Source organism: Leptodactylus fuscus, chromosome 1, assembly GCF_031893055.1.
Source record: "Leptodactylus fuscus isolate aLepFus1 chromosome 1, aLepFus1.hap2, whole genome shotgun sequence".
In the NCBI taxonomy this organism is placed as follows: domain Eukaryota; kingdom Metazoa; phylum Chordata; class Amphibia; order Anura; family Leptodactylidae; genus Leptodactylus; species Leptodactylus fuscus.
The window spans coordinates 305483448-305505375 of NC_134265.1; the positions used below are offsets into that span (position 1 = coordinate 305483448).

Below are 21928 nucleotides of genomic sequence, written 5' to 3' on the forward strand. Positions count from 1 at the left end.
TTGACCTATTGATTAAAGGACTCCCAAACCAATATAATAGTACCATACAGAGGCCTTTAGTAGGAGCGCAATCAAACATTCATGGCCATAAATTAATAAGTAATGCAGCGACAATCATCTTTTTATGGATATGCATCAGCCTGGAAATGCACAATGGATGGGCCTGATTTGCCTACTAAGAGCCATGACACAAAGCTGAGTGCATTGGGTGGCAAATCTAGTACTTATTGCTGTTTGTAGGCAATTCGGGTCCACCTCCATTGTATGTTCAGGGTGATTTGCATATCTATAAAAGGATGATTGTTTTTGCATCACATCATTGGTTTGTGGACACAGGTAGGTTTCAGCTTATGTTATAGGCCCTTCACACCACTGTTATTGGTTTGTTAGACAATTTGGACTCAGTTGGCTCCCTTTAAATCAAGCTTTGATGCTCAACATATTTTTGAGAAATTGACAGCGATTATTTTATGGTTTTCCATGTCAATATCTTTTTAAATAAATCCTGAAATATTTTCACCCTCACAATTAAAGCTGATGCTTCCTGTCCTGTAGTAATAACTTTTCAGCCACTGCTGAATGGTAACTTGAGAGAGAGAACACAGGATCTATCATTGACAATAGGGGACAATCAATGCTTTCTTCCCTCTCCTCCTTGTCCATTGACCATTCACAGTGCATGCCAAAAACAATTCTACATAGAACTCAGTGATAATTCTCAAACTGTGACCATGTTTCTATATGTGTATCTGAATGCTTTTATCAACAGCTACAATAAGATGGCTGCCCTAATAACTATGTAGTCGGACTCTGACTGGCCCACAGGTGAATAGGTGAATTCTTCAGCTCACCCTGCCATGGCACAGTACACTCACTGTACTTCATATAGGGTATATCGTCACTCCATAAGGAGAGAACCACCATTTAGGTGTGTGGAGTCTTATTAAGCCATGAGCGCTCCAATGTGCAAAGTAACATGGGAAGAATATGCAAATCTGACTTCCATGATGTAATTAGGATGTCAGTGTGCACACCAATAGAGGGCGCTCACTGAGAATGTGCAAGTCTATCATGATGTAATTAGGAAGACTCAGTCAAGCAAACCAATAGAGGGCGCTCCCTTTACCATCATGCCGACCTTCTCAGAGGCCTTTGTTTGCAATGATGTTGGGATTTTACCAGGTACAGTCTCACAGCCACGGACAGCTGTTTCGATGTTCTTGCATCTCATCAGCTTGGCGCAGAGAGGACTGATCTGGCAGAGGTGAGAGGCTTAGACAGGGTTGAGGGGATATCGTCACTCCATAGGGAGAGAACCACCATTTAGGTGTGTGGAGTCTTATTAAGCTTCCTAATTACATCATGGAAGTCAGATCTGCATATTCTTCCCATGTACTTTATATAGCATTACAACCACGATCTACATCCATATAATATACTGAATAGACTATATACTGTAGACACATTGGACGGCTGAGATGACCTCTAGGTGAAGAGTCATGTCAACCAGTATCCTTCCTCCCTAGGTCCCATCTTCTCAATCACATCGCAGGGATCCCAAGCACCAACCATATGTCAGTGTCTTTCTGCTGCCTGAGGCCCCTGCGGTGTGGGGACAAGCACCCCTTCCTCACAGCAAACTACTGACAGGACCCCGGGATAGAAACCATTGGAGCCAAGAACTTGATAATATTGATAATACTACTAAAAATATACATTTACTTGGGCAATATTTTAGGAATTTGTTAACAAGTGTCAGGTAATCTTTATATGTAGATGCATAGTGAGCCCTAGAATGATTCTACTGCTGGGCCCTAAGCCCCCCAGTCTGACACTGTATACAGTATATCAAAAACTGATTCAAAAATATTCACTATCTGATTACCATTACCAAAAATAACAGGGGGGTGGGATTATAGAATAGCGTCTTTCCCCCTTCGAACTACCAGTTCCAGCATTTCCTATGGATTCATACGTCAGAATGCCCATTACATTATTCACTTGCCTACACATACAATGGACATCTGCTGATTTTCATGTTTTGTATGGATATCTTTGTCACCAGAAATATACTGTAATGAATGGCATTATCATCACTGGCAAATATACATAATTGTCTTATTTTGCAGGCGATCGGCATAAACTATGCAAAGAACTTTCCTGAAATAATAAGGTTCTGTATTTCTTGCATATAGCTTTCTAGCTAATGGTGTGCATGAATTATATAAAAATACAATCCACAAGTATGCATGAGAAAACAAAGCGCTCGTATGTACAATATTCTTTCATATCACTCCTCTCTCTGTGGGATTATTTACCATTCAGCACTACTGACTGAATAACTCTGTCTATTCCTCTTGAGCCAAAGGGAGAGAGCATTTTGTTGTTGCTTTTTATTTATTCTTTTAGCATAGGAATAATTCACATTATATGCAGAGCAACTTCAAGACATCTTACTGAAAGGAGGAAACCATCCAGGCAGAAAGCAGAAAAGGTTCACTATGAGCAAACGTTGCCTGTATGTAGTACCTTGACACTAGTGACATATAGCTGCCCGCCGCAGGGTTAGTGTAACACTAGCATGGCACAGTATGATGCAAAAGTTTTAGGCAGATGTGGAAAAAGTGCTGCAACGTAAGAATGTTTTCAAAAACTGAACAATAACTGAAGTGTATGAACAAATCAAAAATCACATAAATTACATAATTCTGTGTATCTGCCTTTCACCTTCAATTGTGGGGATAATGTCTATCCTTAGGGAGCGACCACCTTCTCAGGTGTGTGGAGACTTATACAGTGTGCTGCAGTACACAGTACAGTCCTTGCTATAGAGGACAGCATAACAGAGGCATTGTCTCCCTGTTTACATCTTGGGAGACAGATTTGCATATTCTTCCCATGTTCCCTTGCAGTGGAGCAACTATGGCTGTATAAGTCTCCACACACCTGAGAAGGTGGTCTCTTCCTAAGGATAGACGTTATCCCCACAATCTGGTCTCTCAGCCTCTCACTTAAACCAAATCAATTCTCTCTAGGCTGCGCTGATGAAGTCCAAAGAGACAGAAACGGTGCCGCACGTAGCTGAGAAATTGATTTGGTTATAACCTCACATCATGCAGTGAAGACTTCTGGGAAAGTCGGGCATGTTGTTCAGGGTGCTTGCTATAGAGGGCAGCATAACAGAGGCACTGTCTCCCTGTTTACATCTTGGGAAACAGATTTGCATATTCTTCCCATTTCACCTTCAAAACAGCATCAGTTCTTCTAGATACACTTGCACAGTTTCTGAAGGAGGATGTTCCAAACGTCTTGGAGAACTAAGCACAGATCCTCTGTGGATGGTGACTTGCTCAGACCCTTCTGTCTCATTGGCCCCATCATCAGTCTCAGGACTCCTCCGAAGGGTGCTCACCAAATATTACAGCTTAGCATCATCTCGGGACTGAGGAACATATTTTCCCCCCATCCTTACAGTACGGTTCCATAGCCTTGTTCCTTCTTTTCTTTTGAGTATGGTGGATAACCTCTACAGGGGTGCAATTGCGACAGTTAGATGTAGGGTACTTTCTAGTGTAGTATAATTGTATTCTCACTTTTGATTCATTGGCACAGAATTGACATTCATCAACGGCATCCCATGTTTAGTAATAGAGACATCATGGAAGTCTTTAGCAACAAAATTTTGGTGGCAGTTTGGCTTTGAGCACAAGGAACGACATGGTTTTTCCATTGTAAATGATGCGTGTCCTAGAGATGTGCACTCGAAATAGCCTTTTACATTACAATACAGCGGAACATTGTCACAGCGCAGTGTGTTTGTTATGCTTCCCTCCAATTTCTGATATCGATTTAGTGATCTATGCGTTTCACTGACAAGGGCATTGCAAGGAGACAACTCACGTCTTACGCTCAACACCCTTGATACTATAATGTATTTAGAGAAGGCAGAAGATGCTTCACCTTATTAATGTGCAAACCATGTCATCTGCCAATACCATAATGATGACCAATATTGTAGTGAAGCATCTCGAATCAAATAATGAATCATGTGTCTTTTGGACAAGTACCATCTGTCATCAATTCCGAGAGCATTCATTTGAAGAAGAGCAAATTTGGGATCCGCATTAATTACATAGCATCATGTTCTCGGCATCATTCTTATCTATTCACTGGCTATTAAATTAACTATTTCCACTGATTCTTAGAACATTGGGTACTTATGTACGGTATTAGAAGGATTTAGTGTAACAAGGCTAATGATAGGTTTTCATGTTAATCTACATTTCTCAAGCACCATACCATCCAATGTGCAGATACATAGCATATTATTTCCACCATCATTTTTGTGGTTGGATATCATCTCATTTTACAATATACAATAATTATATTCTCTGTCCTTGGTCCTGTGATCTCTGCACAGCTGCATGACTCGATACAGGTTTTACTATATCTGTACTTGGTCCCGTTCCCGTTGTCCATCATGTGAGCTTTAATTTTTTGCAAAGAACTGGTAGAAATCAAAGCAGAGCTTTTATTAGTCCTCCGGACAACATGGCAGGTTCTTCTTTTTGACAGTTTTGATAAATTAGGCCCAGTAAAGGGGAACTGTTAAGAGCAGGGTACCATGTGGACCTTGCATTAGACTTTCTTTTAGTGCAGTGTGCAGGGTCTCGATTGGTGAATCTGTCGTACACTGAAAATAGACTGAAAAAAGACTTTAGGCTAGGGCTACATGGTGACGTAGAAGCTCCCATTTCACAACCAAAGATCGCTGTGTTGACCAGCAACTTCCTAATGTGAGTGAATAGAGTCATACTGTGACCCTGACAGTGCTGCAACTGCGACTTGATTGCAAAAAAGATCATGCTCTACTGGATCTTTTTGTATTACTGTAGAAGTCGTAGTTGAAGCACCATTAGAGTCATAGTACAACTCCATTCTTTTACAGTACATTGGTGAAGGAATCACAAGGCAGTACCGTGATCTCACAGTGGTCACAAAACAGTTGTCATATAAGGCCACTGTGTAGCCGTAGCTTTATAGGGCAACTGTACTTACACTAAATGGACATTTTAATAGAGACACCTGCACTTTATAATGATTGAAAATAAGACACATAAACCTGGACTGAAACATAAAACTAAATAAGACTAAGGTCCAACACAGCGAAACACTGTGAGAGTTTATCACAGAAAGGCCGCAGAGTTTTTCCCTGTGGACTTTCTGTCTCCGTTATATCTATTATACCTATACAGATTAATGGTGCAAATGTATTAAAATGGGGGGGGGGGGGGAAGCAACCTGAGCCGTCATTGTTGATATTCCAAGTTTTTTTCTTTAACTATCAACCTTGTTGAGGATGGAGGTTGTGCAACAGTTTCATAGTATGTCAAAAATGGTTTGATTTTAGAGAAAAGGAATCCTGTGGATGTAACTATTAGCTGAACAAAGGAGTCAAAGGAGGATGGATAGAACTGTTATGGCAGATTGGTTGTGCACAGTAAAATCTGTGGCTTATTGAGGACCTTTCATGTCCTCGGGCACACACAGTTTTATATACCGCTAAGAAGCTGACAGTGCGCTGAATTCAGTACACTGTTGGCTTTCCTGTTATGTGCCCCTGATGAAGAGCTATCGTGCCGTTACCGATAGCTCTTCAGTGTCAGAAGGGCGTTTCTGACAGTCTGAGTCTCCTGACAGCAGAGTCCATAGCACTGTTCTGTCAGAGGAGGCGTTACTTACCGCCTAGTGGTGAGGAACACCCCTCTTCCCAAGTACTAGTCTATGGATGAGTACTGTCAGGAGGGATGTTCCTTACAGATTGTCAGAAACGCCCTTCTGACAGCGAAGAGATATCAGTAAGGACACCGATATCTCTTCCCCCAGAGCAAATAACAGGAAAGCCGACAGTCGGCTTTCTAATGGTATATAAAACCGTGTGTGCCCAAGGATATCACAGGGTCCTCTTTAATATAATGATGGTGTTTTAGTTAACCAGTCCACATGCACAACTCATCAATCCTTAGCATGGATAGGCTGTAAAAGCAGACAGCCAATTCAAGGACCATTGGTGTTTTACAGAAGACTGTATTGTGCAAAAGAACAGAAAGAGAATTGTTTCTCCAGATTTATGGCGCACCATGTTGTAAACCCGTGTATACCATGGTCAATCAATATGATTTTGAAAGCCAAAAGAGATCCAACCCCGTATGGCCAGTGCCAGTGATTGACCGTAGCATAGTTGGGTGTCATCACTAAGCTGGACGACGCCTATTTATTTTTCTATTATATTTTTGCATTGATATATACAGTAATGTATATATATAATAATATATACAAGTAATGTCCACCCAACTAATAATAAAAGAGAAAATGAATAAATAATCATCCATCTATTACATGGACCACCATCCTTTTTGCAAAACTTTCCGTGTCTACGTTAAAAGTTGTTGTGCCATAAGAGCTGGAAGTATCCATGTCAAGCAACTTTTACAATACATTAGAGTAGAGAATGACTAGGGACATTGTGACCTGTATTCATGTACAATGATCAAGATTTGCAAATGAAAATGTTTTCAGGTTATCTATTTCAATAGCCCTTAAACATGAAATGTAAGTGAGGCGCTCTGTCTGGAGTTGTATTCTATAGTCTTGATTGTTTCTTTCAGGGATATATTTTGCTCTTGTAAACATGAAATTTTAGGGTCTCCTTAACAACAGCTATAGATGCGGCAATCACCATGGGAATGGTCCTTCTCAATGAAGCTGCAACTTCTAAAGGAGATGTTGGCAAACGAAGAAGTGAGTTCTTTTACTGTATGAGTTTTAAGAAATACTGTTGTATATATTGCTTGCTTTGTGTATGTACTGTACGTTGTTTAAGCAGGTGAGTAAACATCATTTCAACAAAGGTTCATGTAAATGATTAGCACAAGTAAGTGTCATAAATAATGTAATATATTTTATCAGAGAGATGCCTCTTTCTACTCTTATTGGGCTGTTTGTCTGCTCCCCATCCTTCTGCTAAACTCCCTTTTAACTCTGAAAATCCCTGCTGTATCCATCTCGAGGAAAATCGCAGGCCACGTATCTCAGATGACTTATGTCTATAGAAAACTTCCCCCAGTTTCATGTCCCCCCTCCATCTCTGCCCACAGTTTCATGCCCCCCTCCATCTCTGCCCACAGTTTCATGTCGTTCTTCCCCCTCCTTCATCTGCCCCTAGTTTCATGGGCCCCCTTCATTATGTTCCCCTTCAATGTTTAACACAAAACAACACTGATATTCACCTTTCCCTCACTACCCGCAGTTCTCTCTGCAGTCTCACTTACAGAGTTGTAGGCGTGATGTGAGTGACATCATCACATCGCGCCTACACATCCAGGAGCTAGATCGCTCCTGCTTTACTCGCCTATGTATTCAACTTCGGACGCAGATGAGTTAAAACCGGGACATACCTCCCGCTGACTGGGACTGTGGGACAGGTCCCCGAATCAAAGAATGTCCCGCAGATTCTGGGACTGTTGGGCGGCATGCTTAACATTTTTATTATTTTGGCATTTTACTAATTTTGACAACGTTTTTTTTTTCATTTCAACATTTTTATTGATTTTACATATTCAATACATATAAAACAAACATGGAATCAAGGGCACAGAAACCACATCATACAGTATTGTATAGTACCCTTAAGTATAGTCAGTAAATGTACGCATATTCAAAAACCTAATGAACAAATAAACAAAGAAAGTGGATTGAAAATGCTCAAAATATAAAATTGAATTTATTAAATACACATAAATAACACTACATATTCAACATTAAAAAGTGACAAAATGACAAGACCATCAGACAAGTGTGAGCGCATCGTCCAGCGAGGTAAGTATATACCAACGGGTAAGTATAATACAAAAATACAAATATCCCAAAACACTGGGTCAATAGTAAGTGTATATCAAAATCTCCCTAGAGTATATCCCAAATACGTATAAATGTTAAAGATGGTTCTCATAAATAACCCAGCAGACACCAGTAGATGAACAACAAGTCCAAAGTAGACAATAACTATTGAGGTTAAGTACCAGTTATGTATACATAAACAGATAATAAATCCGGAGTAAATGCCCTAGATATAAAGATAGCAGCCAAGATACACTATCTATAAAAGTTAAATACCAACTTTGTATATATACAAGGCTGTACTAGTTGACACAATCTATCTACCGTATTTTACGGACTATAAGGCGCACTGGACTATAAGGCGCATTGCCCATGAGCGCCTTATAGTCCGTCTCGGTTCATATATAAGGCGCACCAGACTATAAGCCGCAGTCCGGTGCGCATTATATGTTATTGAAAGCGGCGGCAGGCAGACTTTGCCAGCGGCCGCTTAACCCCCCGCATGCCAGCCGCTTCTATTGGAAGCGCTCGGCAGGCGAGGAGGGGCTCTATCAGCAAAATCATGCTGATAGAGCCCAACCGTAAAAGTTATATTAAACTAGCCCCCCGTTTTAAAATAAAACCCTGAAACAGAATGTGAAACTTACCGAGCGGTGCAGGGTGGGCGGGCATTCAGGCCTCCTCTTCCTCCAATGTTCCGTCCTCCTCCTCCGACGCTCGCTAACTGATAATGGCCTGGGCGCATGCGCAGTAGCCGTAGTAGAAGCATTATGATATTGCGCATGCGCCCAGGCCATTATCAGTTTGCGAGCGCCGGAGGAAGTGGTCAGGACATCGGAGGAAGAGGAGGCCTGAATGCCCGCCCGTCCGCCCTGCACCGCTCGGTAAGTTTCGCGTTCTGTTTCACGCCGGCGTGACAGCAGGGCTGCCGGACACTTCCCATTCATTTCTATGGGAGCCGGCATGCGAGCGCTCCCCATAGAAATGAATGGGAAGTGTCTGTCCATTCATTTCTATGGGGAGCGCTCGCATGCCTGCTCCCATAGAAATGAATAGGAAGTGTCCGGCAGCCCTGCTGTAACGCCGGCGTGGACGGCTGTGATACATGCCAGCGTTCCGTAGTGTGAATGCACCCTTACGGTGCCTCTTATGTATGTATGGAAGCGGCACGCAGACTTTGCCACCGCTTCCATCCATATATAAGGCGCACCGGACTATAAGCCGCACTTACGATTTCTGAGGAAATCGTAGGTTTTTATGTGCGCCTTATAGTCCGGAAAATACGGTATTATAGTATGTCTAGTGACAAATTGAGAGGTCAGCCAGGTGTGTACCTCTTGGCGAGTTTTTTCTTATCCCTATCACGAAATGGGTATGTTATTTCCATTTTCTATGATATATGTTTTATGTTAAGTGACTTCATCATAGTGTCTCTTCCTCTCTCTTATACTTACCTGCTTGATCCTTGTGACCTCTTTCTCCCAATGTTAGCAGACAACCTATATATGTTATTTGCATGTCTATTAGTTGATATTTGCATGCACATGTGTGGTCTGTGTATATGTATGCGTTTGTGTGTGTGTATGTGTGAAAGCGTGTGATCCATGTGTTTGTGCGTGCGCAGTGCTAGTATCCATGCGTACTGTAGTTGTGTGTGAGAACGCATTGTGCTTTGTTCGTCCGTGTGCGTAGTAGTGTGCATCCATTTGAGTGTGTTTGCCTGTGTGTGTGGTCCGTGCGTGTGCATGTGGTATTTGTAAGGTGGTGTTTGTGATGTGTGTGTCTAGAGTGGTCTGGTGTTTCTGTGGTGTGTTGTGGTATTTGTGTGGTGTTGTGCTTGTGGGTTGGTGTATGTGTGATGTCTGTTTTAGGGCCTAAATCTAGGGGCCTCAATTTCATGATGGGGCAGTATACTGCTCCTGTGAGTGGAGATGGAGCGTGCCAAATTTCAATCAAATGGGGTGACAACTGTGTATTTGTATAGAGCAGACTAATACAGATTTTGAGTTTTATATATATAGATAATGCCCAGGAATAGTGTTACTCTTTATGTACATGCTTATAATAGCTTATCCTGAAAAGTCACATGAAATGACAATTGTAAAGTTTATGAAATACTCCTATATAGGAAGACTCCTCAAAAGATATCATAAAAATGTTAGACTGTATACTATACCTTCCCAATCATTTTATTTATATATTATCGGCTTATATCACATTATCAGTATAACATATGCACTGGAAAAGCTCGTAGCAGATGAGCAAAACAATTGAAAAACCTGGATGCCAGATCCTGGCGTATTGCGGCTCTGCTCCTATTACTTAATAACCTTAAAGCTTCTTGCTGCTCTGTTCATTGCTGAAGCTTCTGGCGCCTGGGGGCAGCCGATCACTTGATCGGCGCTGAGTCTGGGTGTCTGATCTTCAGTGATCAGATATGGATGAGCTATCCTGTAGATAGGTGTCATCAGTATGAAAAACTCCACCGTCAAACCCTATTGCTAAAATCTGGGAGGCTCACGTGACCGTAGAGACCAGTCATTGGTCAATGAAAAGGAACTGGTGACATTTGTGAGTGACATCACTGGTCCCTCTCCATCGTCCACGGATCTCAGCGATCATGTGAGCCTCACCGCTTCTGGCGGCGCAAGCCCTGACGCACAACAGGAGGGAGAGCAGTAGCATTCGACGTAGTACTGGGAAGAGATAAGTATGCCTTTTTTATTCCATGGCACCCCACAGGTTTCTCCAATTCCTGGAAAAAATGTCTAAGAACGTACCTCAAAGCTATGGTCATACAAAACGCATTAAAAGCACAGGATTAGCAAGGATTCATTGTGAGTTCAACATGTAAACAGTCGCACAGTCTTCCACCACAAAGACAAAATTGTGATAGTGTGAGACTTGTACAGATTTAGCACTGCTGCATCTACATTGTTGTTTCTCTGTTTAGTTTATATGTCATATCCATAAATCTATTTAGCAGACCTAGGAGAATATACCTGATATACTTAAAATAAGGATAATAGCAGAATCTGAGACCACGACCTGTATCTTATTTTCATAGATTTACGTCCTGATATTTGCAAATCTGGATTAGGAATAACCTCAGTTCTAAAGGCCACATAACTGTTTGGCTTCAGACTTCAATGTGAAATGGCATTTTCAATATCTCGTGCACTAACCTCATTATTATGGAGATGGAAGCACTTACTTTTAGCTAAGCCTTTCAGTCAAACATAATTTTGTGAAGCATAATAAATCCTGCATTTACAGTGACTTGAATTAAGAAAGTAATCCCATTTTACACTATGTCACATGCTGTCATATACAGTTGTGTTTGGAGCTCCAAGCATTTATCCCATGTGAAAATATGAAATTTAGTTTGATGTATGTTTCATTTGATGCTAAATTACTTATGCTTATTGTGATGCTCTATAAATAGCAATACTGTAAGCCGAGCAACATTCAGCCATATCTCAAACCAGCGACTATGGCTGGCAGTGTGCTTCATCATGTCAACAATATGCACCCAGGAGCAGCGGGATAGCAATCAGCAAGCCGGGAAATCTGCAAATCAACAAATCCACTTAAAAAAATCCTATTTTATCGTTGTTTTTATTTTTCGTGGCAATAATTGAGAATCAAGTGAAAAATCCATTTACAGTGTTTGCAAAATGCCTTGATACATGTTGATTATGACACATTAACATATAGGGTAACAGTTCGCACAAAGATATGCATATTTTAAGTAGGACATTAAAAATATTTTAGGTGTGTATTGGTATATTGCACATAATTGTCATTTATTTTCTTTCTAGTTATATGTCTAGTGGGATTAGGCCTTGTGGTCTTCTTCTTCAGTTTCCTCCTGTCAATTTTCCGCTCAAAATACCACGGTTATCCATACAGGTATGTTCTGATGTCTATTTTCACTTACTGGATATGTTAGGAATACACGATACAGTTGTTACATTATGTCTGACTATATTATGTATGTTTACGATGATCAACCATAACATTAAAGAGGACCTGTCACCGGCCTCACCAAATCTGACTCTTTACATGCTTTAATAGGTGCCGCTCCAATGATTCCAACGCAGTTGGATTTTTTTCTTTAGCCCTCGTTATTCCAGAGTAATCATGTCTGATAGTTTCAATATTCAATATGCTAATTAGTCTATATGTCAGGTGGGCGGCCTCTGTCTGTCTAACAAGAAGGGAAGAAGAGGGCAGCACACTTGATCCGTGTCCAAGGCTTTATTAGCAAATTAGAATGAAAGCAGGCATCGCCAGTCACAGAAATGCGCTGTGTATCGCTAAACACACTTCAGGCTGAACAGCCCAAGACCGCAGATTGTCTAAGTAGCATATTAGATACTGAAATGAACTGCACTGACTGCTCAGGAATGGTGGGGATAGAGAAAAAAATCTGCACCAGAATCAGTGAAGTGGCACCTACCGAAAGATGCAAATAATTTGAGTTGGTGGAGATGGTGAAAGGTCCTCTATAAAACAGGTGGATAAGACAATGGTGCATGAATATCTTATGACTATGGTACCTGACAAGGGGTAGGATATATTAGACAGAAAGTACAGAGTCAATTTTTGAAGCTGATGTGCTGGAAGTGTAATGATCAGAGTGACTTTGACAAGGGACCAGTTGTGATGGCTAGAAGACTGGCATTTCCAAAATGGCAGGTCTTGTGGGTTGTTCTTGGTATGTAATATGCATTACAGCGTTATTCACTCATTTGGCTTCCCCGACACATCAGTTAGGTATAGTAACTGCTGATCATCTTTACATTACAGCAAATTACCTCCTATGTTTTAATGGACAATACCCTTACTCTTGTAGCCGAGGAGTGAGCATCCCAGCTGGTGATCCCAACAGTTGCACCCTTACTATTCAGACAGTTAATATGACAGCTGATATGACATCAAATCTGTGCTGGAAAAATCTTTTTAGTCACTTCTATAGTTAGCTATAGCCGAAAATAAACAGTAGAATTTGGATGATATGCTGTAATGTACATACCATTCTGGATGTGATGGGCATTGCAGTCAATGCACCCTATTTTTTATTCTGTATAATGAATAGAATATAGCTGTCATAGCTGTAGAATTGTGGAACCTGTCAATGAGCAGAGGTTCAATATTTGGCTTTCAAACTGTGGATCTAAGCACAGTACAACTGTGGAAGGCATGGCCATATCTAAGCGCAGGATGCCGCCTAGTGCTGCCTGAAGATGCGGCAGCATCTGGCATTTTTCTGAGGAGCTGCCTCCTACACAGTCCACCTTTTAACAGTAGTGAAGCCAGAAATTGCTGGCTTCACTGCTGTAGCCAAGCAGCCCTTGAACTCTTCAACCTTTTCAGGCTTCAAACATAAAGATATCAAATTTTTATTTTGGGGGGGAAGAATTAACAGCAAGTGGGACACAATTGTGAATTGGAACAAAATTTATTGGATATTTTAAACTTAAACTGAAAAATGGGACGTGCAAAATTATTCGGCCCCTTTACTTTCGGTGCAGCAAACTCACTCGGTATAGGGCTCGTTCACATCTGTGCCCGGTCTCCATTCATACAGGTTTCCGTTTCCTGCACAAAACAGAGCAGGAGATGGAAAGCTGCAGGACTCTTTTTTGAAAGGTGTCCGGCCGTAAGCAGTGGTGAGCATTTTATGCTCTCCGCGGCAAAACTTTGTTTGTTTTTTTTTGTTTTTTTTAAACGGACACAGAGTCGGACATGCAGGACTTTGTGTCCGGTATTTAAAAAAATGGTTTCGCGGCAGAGAGCATAAAACGCTCACCAGTGTTCACGGCTGGACCCGGTCTGGCAGCTTTCCGTCTTCTGCATGCAGAAGACGGAAAGCTCAGAATGGAGTCCGGGCGCTAGTCTGAACTCAGCGTCAGTTCAGTGAGGATCTCTGAATGATCCAATGTTGTCCTAAATGACTGATGATGATAAATAGAATCCACCTGTGTAATCAAGTCTCCGTATAAATGCAGCTGCTCTGTGATAGGCTCAGGGTTCTATTTAAAGCACAGAGCGCATCATGAAGACCAAGGAACACACCAGGCAGGTCCGAGATACTGTTGTGGAGAAGTTTAAAGCCGGATTTGGATACAAAAGGATTTCCCAATCTTTAAACATCCCAAGGAGCACTGTGCGAGCAATCATATTGAAATAGAAGGAGTATCAGAACACTGCAAATCTAGCAAGACCCAGCCGTCCCTCTAAACTTTCATCTCAAACAAGGAGAAGACGGATCAGAGATTCAGCCAAGAGGCCCATGATCACTCTGGATGAACTGCAGAGATCTACAGCTGATGTGGGAGAGTCTGTCCATAGCACAACAATCAGTCGTACACTGCACAAATCTGGCCTTTATGGAAGAGTGGCAAGAAGAAAGCCATTTCTGAAAGATATCCATAAAAAGTCTCGTTTAGAGTTTGCCACAAGCCACCTGGGAAAATTACCGAACATGTGGAAGAAGGTGCTCTGGTCAGATAAAACCAAAAATCCAACATGCAAAACGATGTGTTTGGCGTAAAAGCAACACAGCTCATCACCCTGAACACACCATCCCCACTGTCAGACATGGTGGTGGCAGCATCATGGTTTGGGCCTGCTTTATTTCAGCAGGGACAGGGAAGATGGTTACAATTGAAGGTTAGATGGATGGAGCCAAATATAGGAACATTCTGGAAGAAAACCTGTTGGAGTTTGTAAAAGATCTGAGACTGGGACGCAGATTTATCTTCCAACAAGTCAATGATCCAAAACATAAAGCAAAATCTACAATGGAATGGTTCACAAATAAACATATCCAGGTGTTAGAATGGCCAAGTCAAAGTCCAGACCTGAATCCAATCAAGAATCTGTGGAAAGAGCTGAAAACTGCTGTTCACAAACGCTCTCCATCCAACCTCACTGAGCTCCAGCTGTTTTGCAAGGAAGAAAGGGCAAGAATTTCAGTCTCTGGATGTGCAAAACTGATAGAGACAAACCCCAAGCGACTTGCAGCTGTAATCGGAGCAAAAGGTAGCACTACAGAGTAACGTAAGGGGGCTGAATAATTTTGCACGCCACATTTTTCAGTTTTTTATTTGTTAAGAAAGTTTAAAATATCCAATAACTTTCAATCCACTTCCCAATTGTGTCCCACTTGTTGTTGATTCTTCCCCAAAAAATTAAAATTTGATATCTTTATGTTTGAAGCCTAAAATGTAACAAAAGGTTGAAAAGTTCAAGGGGGCCGAATACTTTCACAAGGCACTGTAGGTGGTTGGTGGTGGTGAGAGGCCTATACACATTAAAGAAAAGTCTGCTAAACCAGTCAGTTATCTTATATGTATGGAGGCCTCCCAACATTCCCTGAAGGGTTGAATGTTGACTTTAATAAGTCATTCATTTTTTTCTCAGGGGAGATAAGCCGTCACCAGAGGTCTCGGGCAGTATCTTGCTCCCAATTCAGTGCCCAGGCATTCTTTGCCACGCTGAGCACTCATGGGTATGGTAAGGAATTGGTGTCAGCTAAAGGTTGTTGAGGGTATATGGGCATCTTGAATCTGATTATACCGCTTTCCACTTCTAGTGATAAATAGTCTAAGGGTATTAGTCTTTGATGTAGTAAGCTGGCCACCAGCGTCACATGAGCAGAACATTGTGCAATTCTGATTTTCTGCTATTGCGGATGAAAACAACACTTGTTGTTCCTCTCAAATGAACTGTGTGCATTCAGTTGAAAAGCATTGAGCAGAATAGAATATTTCTAAAAATGTAAAATATGTAAGTGCAGTAATGCCTTGGAAGTCTGAAGATTGTAATTTGCATTTACACGTGTCAGAGTACACAAGTGCCATGCATAATTAAACTTCATATTCAGGTTTACAGGTTTAAAAGGCCTATGGATAATTATTCTGATGGTTTTCCATGTAATTTAGAGATGTGGAAATTGCTTCTTTGATGTTGTGTTATCTTCAATTACTCTGAGTATTACTGTCGCCTCTGAGGCTTATTCACAAAGGCAATAATGTCACACTGATCTTATTGAAATCATTCTTCCCTGCGTTTGTTCTACAATATACACATATATTACAAAGGATAAACTTCTTAGACTTTGGTTTTATTCACCCCAGACATTGCACACCTTCGGAGCGCCAGACTCTGCGGCCCTACTGTAGCTGAATAAATATACAGTTTTGTCCCTTAACTAGGCCCTTGAATGGTAATGTCCAATAGGAGGAATCTTTATATGGAATCAAATAAATGTGATGTTTGGATATCTAGACATTTGGAATATGTGATCTTTTTCCTGTCGTCAGTAAATCTGAAAGATTGGTTTTGGTTCCCGGGACCTATTGGGCACTTTCTAGTTGAGATCTTGGTTGCAAAGGGATAAACTGCCTAACAACCAGTGTCCTTTAATCGAGCTCTTAGGCAGAATGTCCTACCTATCATTTAAGCCTTTAGCTAATATCTATATTTTCATTAAAATGAAGATGGGAAGGGGCAAGAAAGCTTGTCAAGTCTTAACTTGGTTTTCCAGGACTTCTTAGAATAAGTCATCAGTGGGGGTCTGGCACCCACTACTCACAACGATCAGCTGCGGTGCCTCAGTGCTCACAAATGCATATGACATCACATGGTGCAGCAGCCCCCACGGTCCCACTGAACAAACACAACCCTTTGGATATGTACGACGCTGTGCTTAGTAGTCCATGACCTATGCAACCAGCTGATCGGGGTCCCAGACCACATCACATATTGATGACCTAGCCTCACTATAGGTCATCAATATTAAAAACCCATATAGGGGGGTGTTCTTAATTTTCAAAAAAAAGGCCTGGTTTGTAATGTTTTCAGAAACAGCAAGCCTTGTCAGTGGGCTATCACTGGGATTGCAGCACCATTTAGTTCACTGTGTCAGATCTGTAATAGCAGAAAGTGCATGGACAGTGGTGCTAGACTTTTTTTTTCCTTTTTTACTCTTGGACAACCCTTTTAACCTTTTAAACTTTTGCTGCCTTATATTTTAATAAAGCAAATTAAAATGGCACATATTTTTAACATCTTACTCCTACACTGTTGTTGCCAAGGGTGCTCTCTCCTCTCCATGTAAGTTATATGCACAATGCTATAGTAGGTCACAAGGACTCTCTGGAACGGATCAAGGTCCCGAGATGCCTAAAAGAGTGTGTGGCCGACAAATAACTCCCCTGTACACATGCACCCTTGGCTAGGAGGAACAGTACATATCTACTCAATGGAACAGGATAGAACAATACTTATGGACACCTTCTGAGGAAGAAACTATTTTGCTGTTAAAAATCAACCAAATCGTATTTTCCCTAACATCTGTTGTAAATGAAGAGGCGGGAGGCCCCCATGCACATTAGATAGTCAGGGGAACCCACCAAAATCTAATGTGTATAGAGCTGCTTTGAACTATTTTTTCGGCTAAGATGAGGTTTATTTTCTTCCTTTACGGCCTTGGCTTCTCTCCATATAATTACATTGTGTCTAATTGAAAATGCCATACCATAGTGCTATAAAGAAGACACGCATTTAGTCCACATAAAGTTGTATGAATAGCAATGTTGTACAGAGTAAAGCACACCACACAATGCTCAAGTAATTCCAGTGACCAAATAAAAGTTGTATATGTACAACACAGCTACAGATTATTATATATATATAAATAATACACATATATAGCTATAATATATATAGCTATACAATTATTTGTAAGGTTCATAGCGGTGCTGGGCCATCTGCGTTATCCTTCGGCTGGGGCAGCTGGTGCTGACTGTGCGATTTTACAGATAACATATCCCTAGGCTGGCCCTGATCTCCATAGACTAGTACTTAAAATACTTGTTTACAATTCTTCCCATTATATATGCCTGTGAGGTTTCCATGCAGAGACCCATATGAAATGCTTCAATGGTAAAATACACTCTTGAAAAATATGTTTAGCTGTTCCAAAAAAATAAAAAAAAATTACTTTTTTTTTTTTAAACTGATCATTGATGGCAATGTTATTATATAGTAGCCTAATTAGTATGATGTAATTAATTAAATTAATAATACCAGACCGTTCACGCATAATGTATTCTGTTTTCTTTTCCAGTTTTTTAATTAAATGAAATATACCAGTATTCCCAAGATGTCACCGTTTATGCTGAAGACAAAGTATTCCTGCTGGAACACATGGCGTCTATATTCATTATTCTCACTTTGCTGGCTGTTTGTTTACTTTATGTTTTTAGTATTGTGGTGTATTAATTTGTGAGTGAATTGTTATGTTAATGGAAATGTAATTAGACTTTTCTATAGAATACATTGATACTTGTAAATCTACATGTGTAGTGGTAAAATCTCCAATCTCTTTAATGGGGCTCAGTGTGTAATATAGATAGAAGAATTTGGATCACCTGCACAACCTCATCTTGATAGAGTTGCCGGAACCATGGATTATCACAAAAAATGTGTATATATTTAGACATGTCGTAAGGAAGAAAATGCCTGTGTTTTGGATTTCCATCACTTTTGACTGCAAGAAATCCTCGCCATGCAATAATATTCTTGTCACCGTGACACCCCAGATTTATCATACTGATGACCTCTCCAAAGGACCAGTCATCGGTATGTGATCTGTGGAGGTCCAACACCTGGAACCTGCACATATCAGCTGTTCTGGTAGCCTTCAGAAACTGGAAGGTGTTGTAGTGGACAGGGAGTACATAGTCTGCTTCAGTCTCTCCACTGTATAGCAGTGGCTCCAGGGAATTGCAGCTCCATTCCTATTACTTGAAAAGAAGCAGACTGTGTGCAATCCCCATTTCCTGCACCAGCTCCAGCTCCTGGAGCCTGCCATATCAGCTGATCTGTGCAAGATCCAGCTGCCAGACACCCACACCCATGAAAACTCAATTTGGGGCTCAAAACCCCTTTAACACAAACACAGATAATAATAATAATAATAATAATAATAAACATATTTATGGACACGTAGTATAGTGTCATCTCAGCAGCCCTATAGAAGTGAATGGAGAGTCACACTAGCATAGGGTGGGTTCACACCTGCGCCCAGTCTCCGTTTTGAGGTTTTCGTCTTCTGCCGACAGGAGATGGAAACCCGGCAGACAGTTTCCACCCGGGAGCGCCTGTAAACATTTTGTGGGCTCCGCGGTAAAATCGGATTTTTTTTTAAATGGACACAAAGTCCTGAATGTCCGACTTTGTGTCCGGTTAAAAAAAAAACGGTTTCACCCTGGAGACGATAAAATGCTCACGGACGCTCGGGGACGGACACTTTGCAAACCCATTCAAATGAATGGGTTTGAAAAGTGACTGCTGGTTTCAGTCTCCTGTCCAGTTTCTCGGGCAGAAGACGGAAACCAAAAGCAGAGACCGGGTGCAGATGTGAACCTGGCCATACTAGTGCTTTTCACAGGGAGAATGCAGGGGTGACATTCATTTCCCCGGTGTCCTAATTTCTGGGGGAACAGCAGTCTCATCCCCAGCGACACGATTCTTATTCCCAATCTGCAATGGGACAACCACTTTTAGTAAGACAAGATGTGCAATCCATTAAATGTGCAAGATGAACAAATATGACAACAAAATGGTGAGGCCTTGGCTTGAACTGTGTACAATGTACTTTTTCGTTAAAAGTTATTCAACGTATAAGTTTATACAAAACTCAGTAGTTGCTTATTTTTGTTAATGATTTACAACCATGTCCAATTTGACAATATTTATGCACATTGTATAGCACAATGCATTGAATGCTGTCTTCTGTTTAGTACGTTACCTATACACCCAAAATGTGAACGGGCAGTTATTTCTTTGTGACATTACTGCTCATTTCGGAATGTCCGATGGTCGCATGTTTCCAGGTTACTGAATAGTTTTATTGTGCTCATTACATTATTTATTACACATTATCAATTATAGATATTCCTATTGTTATGTCATTTTTTTCTTTACATATTAAACATATGTATTACATTTCGCGTTTTCCGTTGTTTTACACATTTTTGTAACATAGTTTTGGAGGAAAATTTATCTAAGAAGATAAATGATTGTTTATCTTAGTAGTATCTGCCAACGTTTTTGTGCCATCAGTCATGGAGTATTGATTCGCGATATGAGTTTCAGAAGGATGCAGCATTACCAACTGGTAATACGGGGCAGTAGGTGAGTACGGTAGAAGATGGGGCCTGGATATATTTATATAGCTGAGTCAATAGAGGTAAAGGAACACTAATCCTAGAAATTAATGATAAAAGTAAACAGATAAAATTGCATCCAGTCTTTCACAGTTTGTAGAATTTTCTGCATCTTCCTTTATTCAGTCTTATAGATATCTTGCAGAGAACTTAAGAGTTAATTTCCTCTTTACACTTTTTGTTTTTGACCAAGAGGTATAATAAGAGCATCTTTTGTTTTTGACCAAGAGGTATAATCAGAGCATCTTCCCTTGTAGATAGAGCTCCTTCCTTATCCAGCTATATCCATAGTCTCTGCAGTGGAGGTGAAGACATTGGTGATGCAATAGGCCCCCCCAAAAAATAATAATGATCACCATGGATGAGCTAAAGTATCCTTAGTTCATAAATCACACACCACATCACATCACACACCATGTGTAATAGAGCTACTAAAGCAATCAGGGCTATAATACTAAGCCCCCCTGCTTCCCTTCATTGGCTAAAGTTTAAGCTTTGCCCCAGTGACATAACTAGGAATGGCGGGGCCTCGTGGCGAACTTTTGCCATGGGGCCACCCCCCTTCCTGACCGACACCTTGACCGACCGACCCCCCGCCGCATTCCTGTGTGCTCTATTATGCCCCATAGTGGCCCCTGCACACAGTATTATTCCCCATAGTGGCCCCTGCACACAGTATTATGTCCCATAATGAACACCCATGAACAATTATTATACTCTGGGGTCTTTTTAGATCCCAGAGTATAATAATCGGAGACCCAGAGGAGGATACAAACATAAAAAAAAACACTATTACTTACCTATCTCCGGCTCCGCTGCAGTCTTCGGTGGTGTCGGACATCTTTAATGACGTATGGATGTCACATGACCTGGGACGCAGGTCCCGGTTAAGTGACTTTAGGGTCGTCCGACAACTAGGCCCGATGTCTGTATGGAGCGTGGAGAGGTAAGTAACAGTGTTTGTTATGTTCGCTTACCTCTCCCCGGCCCCGATCATTATACCCAGGGGTCTGAAAAGACCCCCCCGAGTATAATAATAGTGTTTTTGTGTGGCCCATGGGTCTCCTGAAGGTTACCGCTTTTTAATGCGTATAGGCTTCTGTTTGGGGGTCCCAAGCAGACTCCCCGGAATCCTGAAAGCAGATGTGAACCGGGCCTAAGCATCCCATTATAAAATATGTATAATGGTACACATGTATAGAAGCAAAAACAGATAGATAGATAGATAGATAGATAGATAGATAGATAGATAGATAGATAGATAGATAGATAAATAGATAGCTAGATAGACAGATAAATAGATAGATATTGATATGTTGTATATACTTACACACATACACATCTATTCACACACATACAGTCATATACGACATATACACCGCTATCTACACACATACAGGACTCACACAGTATATAAAACACATAATGTTAACACATATACACATCTATACATATTTTACCCAATAATATACTTACATTTGACATTTGCTACCCTGGTAGTTACACCACTGCTTTGTTCCCTTCTAGCTGAAGATAAAAATGATCTGCACATTAACCTCGATGTTCCCTGCAGGGTTTCTATAAGACCATTTGTGTCATAGTTTTCTATTTTTTTTTTATTTTTTTTTTTACTTATATGTATAGCGCCATAACATTTCGCATCATGGCTTTATGATAAAAATAAATATTTGCATTTCTGCTCTCATATCTATATGAGGGCTTGTTTTAGTTTTGGTACTGTGGGGAACTTAGCTCGGTAGAAGCAGTGACACAGACTCAAAACA

General features: G+C 40.9%; 1 protein-coding gene across 1 annotated transcript in view; it reads left to right on the forward strand.

Moving 5' to 3' along the window:
- The window catches only part of TUSC3 (tumor suppressor candidate 3), a 179744-nt gene extending 160877 nt beyond the window's left edge, over positions 1-18867 (forward strand). Inside the window, exons 8-10 of the mRNA XM_075258749.1 lie at positions 6727-6801; positions 11721-11811; positions 18041-18867. Coding sequence (XP_075114850.1) covers positions 6727-6801; positions 11721-11811; positions 18041-18056 — 182 coding nt within the window. The 3' untranslated portion in view covers positions 18057-18867. The remainder of the gene's footprint in view (positions 1-6726; positions 6802-11720; positions 11812-18040) is intronic.
- Positions 18868-21928: the final 3061 nt, after the last annotated feature.